Source organism: Neolamprologus multifasciatus, chromosome 7 (genome assembly GCF_963576455.1).
Source record: "Neolamprologus multifasciatus chromosome 7, fNeoMul1.2, whole genome shotgun sequence".
Classification (NCBI taxonomy): domain Eukaryota; kingdom Metazoa; phylum Chordata; class Actinopteri; order Cichliformes; family Cichlidae; genus Neolamprologus; species Neolamprologus multifasciatus.
The window spans coordinates 58764089-58771964 of NC_140445.1; the positions used below are offsets into that span (position 1 = coordinate 58764089).

The 7876-nt window shown below is 40.6% G+C and overlaps 1 protein-coding gene across 1 annotated transcript; it reads left to right on the forward strand.

Annotated features, from left to right (window-relative positions):
- Positions 1-5356: 5356 nt before the first annotated feature.
- Positions 5357-7836, forward strand: LOC146515665 (F-box/LRR-repeat protein 14-like). The gene has a single exon (XM_085168030.1). The coding sequence runs from the start codon at positions 5923-5925 to the stop codon at positions 7132-7134; it is 1212 nt and encodes a 403-aa protein (XP_085024156.1). The 5' UTR covers positions 5357-5922; the 3' UTR covers positions 7135-7836.
- Positions 7837-7876: the final 40 nt, after the last annotated feature.

The following is a 7876-nucleotide window of genomic DNA, read 5'->3' on the forward strand; positions in this document are numbered from 1 at the left end:
CCTGTGCAGCATTATACAGTTAGACAAAATTAAGTTACATTTTGAGTGATGTCTATTCATGTGGCTAGACAGTTCTCTGTAGTTCAGATTCGGTTGGTTGATTTTATGTACCCTTTATGTACCCTGACCCCTCAAAGTACTTTACACTGCAACTCATGATAAGCTTTTCATACATGTATTCATAGAGTACCTAACCCTGTAAAGGCAAGTGTATCATATGTGATAAATGAGTTTTTGAGACCACTACATTATCATGTTTTTTCCCAAGAAAACTCAAATAACTTGCACCAAAAAAATGCTAGCTGTAGCAAAGATTTTGCAAATTAAAACTTAAATAACACTCCAGTTTCAAAACATATTTAATTTTCTGGCTATTGTTTAATGGTTGAGGCTTTACAGAGTTAATTCTATACACTTCAGAACGTTATCTGCTTTGTGGGAGGAAAGAAAAAAAAACCTCTGAGAACATGACTGGTGTGTTTTATAGAATTAAAAATAGAAACATACATGATCTTAAAAATGGTCTTGATTAATTAATGATGAGGAAGGAGAAGAAGATGAGTGTGAGTGTGGAGGTAAGAGGGATAGTTGCTGGCTTGACAGTGTAGAGGACTGTTGAGTATTCTTACTCAAAGGCAGTGTCAGCTTCTCTTCCTTTTCATATCATAATCTCCCAAAACAAAACAGGTCGGTGTACACGTCTTTTTCATTTTAAAGTTGTGATACATTCTTATGTAAATATATATATATAATTTTAAATGTTCAAAGGGGTCTTTCATCTGTCCACTTGAAAACAGAAATGCAGTGTGGAGGTTTATGAATACAGTCATGACTCATGCTGACACTCCTCTTTGATTTACCGACTTTTCACCACAGGCTGCTGCTCTGTAGCCCACAACCTAAAGAATATACACATACATAAATCAGTCTAACAGTGCAGAGCACGCATGTACAGCTTGTACTGTGATTTTGGGGGTTTATAGCTTTGCTCTAAGGCAGGGGTGTCAAACATGAGGCCGGGTTGGGGGGGAGAAATCACCCCAGCAAAGACTCTAAACTGGCCCCAGTGGAAGACTTTGAGAAATGTGAAGAAGAGCATAAATTTTGGTCTTTTAACCAATTGTGTTTTCATACATTTTACAGCTTTTCCTGCTGAAAAAGACGACCCCAATGGCCACTCATACAACACCGAAGTAACACATTTATGAGTCCGGCTGACAGAGCAACATTTCTTTATTGTATACAAATTGCACTTTTTTTTTCTTATATTAAAATATCTCAGGGATTAAATGTGCAGTTAAACTTCCTTAAACTGCAGAGGGGAGTTTCACTGATCCACTTAAAATCAATATGGGTTGTGTGTGGCCCACGATGTAAAATGAGTTTGACATTCCTGCTCTGAGGGCTCTTTGGCTAAAAGTTAATCACTCAAATAAACAGTTCATTTTCTTCACCACCAGAAAGGAAGTAAACAATACTTGACATCATGACATAAACTATGTAAAGCAGTACCGAACCGTTTTTGCACACATACAGGAGTAACCTTCTTATCTGTTCCACTAAAGAAGAACATTTTGCATTTGTACCTGATTACCGGGCTTGCAACGCTTTTCCCATTAAAACCTACTATAGCCTTCTTTGTATAAGAGCAGTTTCTGTATTTCAGTCCTTTCAAATGCTCTGAAATGACCTGTAAGAGTCTACGTTGTGTGCATTGTGGAGGTTAAGCTGGGGAAGGGGTAGCCTTGTGAACGACTTAGAGGCCCAGAGACAGTCAGGAGCCCAGAAATATGCCAGGAATTACAGATATTTATTGTTTCAGGGTCTTGGGAGAGCTGCAGTCAGTGGACCCTGCATTTCTAGCAGTAAAGGTCAAAGGTGGGACGCTACATTCTCACCGCTGCACAAGCACATGACATGAAATCTTACACTTTGAGACTTTCGGTACAAACCTAATACTGAGATAGTTGGGAATCTTGTCCACATTTGTTTGGATAAATAAATACAAAAAAGGATCTTCCATTTGTCTGACAAACCACAAAACCCAGTTCATTAGAAATACGCAGAAGTTTGTGTGTGTTGGATTTCAATCGACCTTTTTCAGCTTTTTCAGCAGAAAGAAAAAAGAGATATTGTCAGTTTAATGAATTATTAACAACAAATATATTTGCATGGACAGCACATGCATGAACATCTAAGAATAATTAGAATAATCTACATAACAGAAAAGTCATTCCAAAGCAGAAAAGCCTTTACAGTGACACGAGGCTCATCACAGCATCTGAAACTCTCATATCAAAAGAGAATATTATAAGCTTTGCTAGTTCTCGCACAAAGCTGTAGACCTTTAGCACGGCAGCTGTTTTGCCATTGCTCCATAAGCCAAGTGGAAGTGAGCCAGCATGAAACTGACAGGAGGCTAAAAGATTTTTTTTTAATCCTGCTGTACTGGGTCACTGTCAGTGTGTAAATCAGTAAAATGATTTCCCTCTCTCGTCCTTTCCTCACTGAGCAATCAGTGTAATGCACCCGCTGTGTGTCCTCCAGGCAGCCAGAGGTGACCAGGTCAGTGAACGCCTCATTGCAGTAACTCTGGGCTTCCTGCCAGTTTGAGGGCATTAAGGCAAAGTAACAAGTCCACACAGGATGATGGACGTGTGACTATTTCAGGAAGATGGCGTATGTAACACACCAATGATTCATGGCAACTATTTTTACTTAACTATAATATAATAATACTATAATTACTTGAGGTAAAACACAAAGCATTTGGATACACACACATTTTTTAAACTGACTCGTTTCAGTCTAAGTTGTCATAAGATATACATATATATATATTTACTACTTTCACTGAGCAGCAGCTTGGAAAATCCCTTCATGAGTCACAGATGGGAGCAGGTTACATCTTTCTCCTGTTTGATGTTTAATGTAGCTGCCAAAGATCAACAATGTTTGTGTATCTAGGTTAAATTTATATTTGTGCATCAACTTTCTCTGTACACGGAAGCCGTATAGATATGTTTATTCATGTTTGGCTTTGCCCTGCTATCTTTGTTTAGCTGTATGTTTATGCTTATTCTTCTGTGTTTAAAAGTTATGAGTCAGCTTGTCTGCCCAGTAAACTTGCCATTCAAATATTGAGCCATCAGAGTCAGCATTATTAATTATACATGTAAAAAAAAAAAAAACCAACTACTTATTGCATTTTCAACTAACAGTCCTACACTGTTGTTTTGGTAGCGCTTCAAATACAACTCACAAAGCATACACTTGTATACTTTGCACATGTCTGTGTGCATGTGTTCATTACATGCATGACAGAACTTCAGACACAAAGCCCTGTTTTGTCTAGATTTGTCTTTATTTATTTACACATGTATGATAAATTCTGCAGAGGTGTATAAAGTCTTGTTTGTACATGTACAAAAGCTTGCTGTAAGATTAAGTGGTTAAATTATGATGACTAAGATGGAAGAGCGCTTTTTATCCGTTGTCCTCGCCACCTCACGTATTGAGACCAGTCTTTAAAAGGCCTCACTTGGAAACCTGATAGGAAATGAGCCGATCTGTCGATGAATCACAAATACCAGTTTTAACAGTTATAACTGTAGAAAGGCAATTTAGGCATGTTTTATTTAACGATAAGGTCATTTAACTTTACCTTATTGTACAACTCCAATTCCAAAAAAGTTTGCATTCTGTTTAAAATGTGAATAAAAACAGAATGCAGTGATCTGCAAATCTGAAAACTCAACATCCAGTGTTTAAACTGAGATATTTTAATTTATGAGGAAAAATATGATGACAGTAAATCCTTTCAAAAGAAAGTGGTGCTAACAGAAAAACAAAAAAGATTTTAAAAAAAAAGATGGGTATAAAACGAGTATATTAGCCAGAGCTTCTCAGAAGTTGAGATGGATAGAGGTTAAACAATCTGCAAAAAGGTAACTCTACAAATTCTGGAACAATTTCAGAATAAAATATTGACTTCTGAATCTGCAGAAATCTCTGAAAATCAATTCTGGATACTTTTAATTGAAATGACTGCATGAAATGAATGCCTGTGAACACAGTTCGCTGTGCCTCCATCTTCACAGGACCAAAGCTAACTTAAAATGGACTGAAGAAAAGTGGAAAACTGTTCTGTGTTCAGATACATTGAAATGTGAAATTCTTTTTGGAAAACATGGACCTCTTGTCCTCTTATCTAAAGAAGAGAGGGGCCATCTTGCTTGTTATTAGCGCTGGGTTAACTAGTCTTTCTAATGGTATTGGGGTGCATTAATGCCTATGAAACTGGCAGCTTTCACATCTGCAAAGGCACCATCAATACTGGAAAGTATGTACAGGTTTTAGAGCAACAAATGCTCTCATTCAGATGTTTCAACAAGACAATGATAAACCATATTCTGCATCTTAAAGCAGGAAAGTCAGGGTGCTGAACTGATCTGCCTGCAGCTCAGACCTTTCAGACCATTTGAAAATATTTGCTACATTATGAAACTAAAACTACAACAAATAAAGACCCGGGACTGTTGAGCAGCTAGAATCCAGTATCAGACAAAAACAGGACAACATTCCTCTCCCCAAAGCCCAGCAAATGGTCTTGTCAGTTTCCAGATGTTCATGGACTGTTGTTAAAAGAAGAGGGTGTGCTACACAGTGGTAAACATGGCCCTATCCCAACTGTTTTGAGACATGGTGCTGCCATCAATTTCAAAATAACCTTATTTTTTCTTTAAATGTTGCACTTTCTCAGTTTAAACATTTGATATGTTTTCAGTGGTTTTTAATCACTTCGTTGTGATAAATTAATTACTGAATTGGAAATGGAAAAATTTAACTCAAACATAGTTTATGAATAATTTCTGACCCCTATTTTTTTGCTGACTGACACATCTATTTGATTTGTAGCTCATAGCACATAAAAACAACAGAAGGTGACCTGGTCCTTTTAGAGACAAGCACATTTACAGTCCATGTATTTCAAAATACATGAAAAACTGAAAGGAATGTTTTGTTGTGTTAACTTGGTATTTTTGGAAAGTAAAAAGTTCTTTAGTGGTGATTGAAATGTGATCAGAATTACATTCTAAATGTGATTTAGAATTACAATCTAATTACTTAGATCATGACATACTGCTCTCCCCTACATAAGCTGCTTTTGTAAGTTAAAAGTATCGGCATTGGTATCGGCAATACTGGCCCTGTGGTTACTTGGTATCGGATCTACCTAAATTTGTAGTATCGCAAAGCACTATTGAGTTTGTTGGGTTTTTTGTTTGTTTGTTTGTTTTTTAAACCATACAATCTTATTTTAAAAATAAAATAGTGTGTCATGGATCCAGTAGGAGTCGCTAGTCGCCGTGCGCTAACAGTTGGTTTATTCATGGGGGAGATCCGGGATGGAAATGCCAAAGAAGATAAAGGAGCCGGGCAGCTGTCGTTGTACGAGAAAACAGCGCGAGAGATAAAAGTTCCTACACAAGAGAGTTTAAGAAAAGCGTCACCATGAGCTGGAGTAAAGAATAAGCTGTTCCGGGCGTCTTGGACGAACGGGTTGTCCGACTTTGAAGCTCTCAAGTTTGGACAGCTAGCTGACGCTGCGCCGCTGCTGTTAGCCTAGCTTTGCTAGGTAACTACTACGTCTCCATCTCTGAGTCTCCTGCCTCTGCCTCCACCTAGTCAGCAGTACCGTGCAGCTAGTGGTCATTTTGTGTGCTCTTGTTTTTTATTGACTCTAATAGAGCATGTTTATTTTTGTCATTCTACACTTGAAGCTGTCCGGTAGTTCGTCTGTATGCTAGCTGACGTTAGCTAACGTTTGCCGGGCCAGACAGCAACTTCGGCAGCATAGTTTCGGGGGAGTATTGTCGCTCACAAGCGGCCTGTGCTGCCAAAACGAGTCCGCCTGCAGACATGTTTGAAATGGAGACGCATATCTCGTGCCTTTTCCCGGAAATTTTGGCCATTATTTTCAGTTACCTGGACGTTAAGGACAAAGGGAGAGTAGCCCAAGTGTGCACGGCCTGGAGAGACGCGTCCTACCACAAGTCGGTGTGGAGGGGGGTGGAAGCCAAGCTCCATCTGCGGCGAGCCAACCCGTCTCTGTTCCCCAGCCTGCAGACTCGGGGCATCAAGAAGGTTCAGATTCTTAGCCTGAGGCGAAGTCTGAGCTACGTGATTCAGGGGATGCCGCACATTGAAAGCCTTAACCTGTGTGGGTGTTTCAACCTCACAGACAACGGTCTCGGACATGCCTTTGTGCAGGACATCTCATCCCTGCGAGTGCTGAACCTCAGCCTTTGTAAACAGATCACTGACTCCAGCCTGGGAAGGATCGCTCAGTACCTCAAAAACCTGGAGGTGCTTGAACTCGGGGGATGCAGCAATATCACCAACACGGGCCTGCTGCTCATTGCCTGGGGCTTGCACAGACTCAAGAGCCTTAACCTGCGTAGCTGCAGGCATGTGTCTGACGTGGGCATCGGCCACCTGTCTGGTATGACCCGCAGTGCAGCGGAGGGTTGCCTGACCCTGGAGAAGTTAACTTTGCAGGACTGCCAGAAGCTCACCGACCTCTCCCTCAAACATATCTCAAAGGGCCTAAACAAGCTCAAAGTGCTCAACCTCAGCTTCTGTGGGGGGATATCTGATGCGGGGATGATCCACCTGTCACACATGACCCACCTGTGCAGCCTGAACCTGCGGTCGTGTGATAACATCAGTGATACCGGGATAATGCATCTGGCTACGGGCTCCCTCCGGCTCACCGGGCTTGACGTCTCCTTCTGTGATAAGATTGCTGACCAGAGCCTGGCTTACATTGCCCAGGGGCTATATCAACTGAAGTCTCTGTCTCTGTGCTCTTGTCACATCAGTGACGATGGCATTAACAGGATGGTACGCCAGATGCACGAACTCAAGACTCTAAACATTGGACAGTGTGTGCGAATCACAGACAAAGGCTTGGAGTTGATAGCTGACCACTTGAGCCAGCTGACAGGGATCGATCTGTATGGTTGTACTAAGATCACCAAGAGGGGCTTGGAGAGGATAACACAGCTCCCGTGCCTTAAAGTGTTAAACCTGGGACTGTGGCAGATGACCGAGAGCGAGAGGGTGAGGTGAAAGCTCTCCTGTTCAGTCCACATTTCAGAGGAGACTCTGCTTCCATTCTTAAATTTACCTTCTATGCTGCGACTAAAAACGAGGAGCCGGACTCGGCATTCATCACTGGAATATTGTTCACCTCTGCTGCAATACTCTGACTTTATTTCAGTCTTGTCCTCTCCTTCCTTAAAGTGCCCCAATTATGCTCATTTAGAGGGTCTGAATTTTTTATTTTAGGGATCTACCAGAATTTATTTCATGCTGTCTTTGCTGCTCAGGTTGCATTGACCTAGCCCTCCACAATCTGTCTTTAGCCACAGTAGAAACACATGCTTTTCAACTTTCTAAGTGATTGTTTTGTTAGAGTGACAGCCACTTTAGATTAGTCTAAATAGTCTCCACTATTTTATGCTCAGTCTGCTGGCTGACATCAAAACCAGAAAAAATTGGAAACAAAAGAAGCTTGGTTGTGAATTTGTATTAAAATATGGTGTATATGTGCACAGAGTAAGGATATGAGTATTTTTAAAATGTGATGTAAATTTCAGAGGCAACAAAATCCAGAATGAGGTATTTCGGTCCAGCAGCAATGTTTTCTGTGGGAAAAGAGAAACTGTATTTGGTATAGACAACACAAAAAAAGGATGAGGGAAACCACCCAAAGCATAATAGGGGCACTTTAAATCTCAGCCTGTGTACAGTTCTTACTGTCTACCTCATTCATTGAACACAGGAGTGCCTGCTGTTGCTAAATACTAGA

Coding starts and splice junctions, on each gene's coding strand:
- LOC146515665 (XM_085168030.1), top strand. CDS start 5,923: ATGTTTGAAATGGAGACGCATATCTCGTGCCTTTTCCCGGAAATTTTG.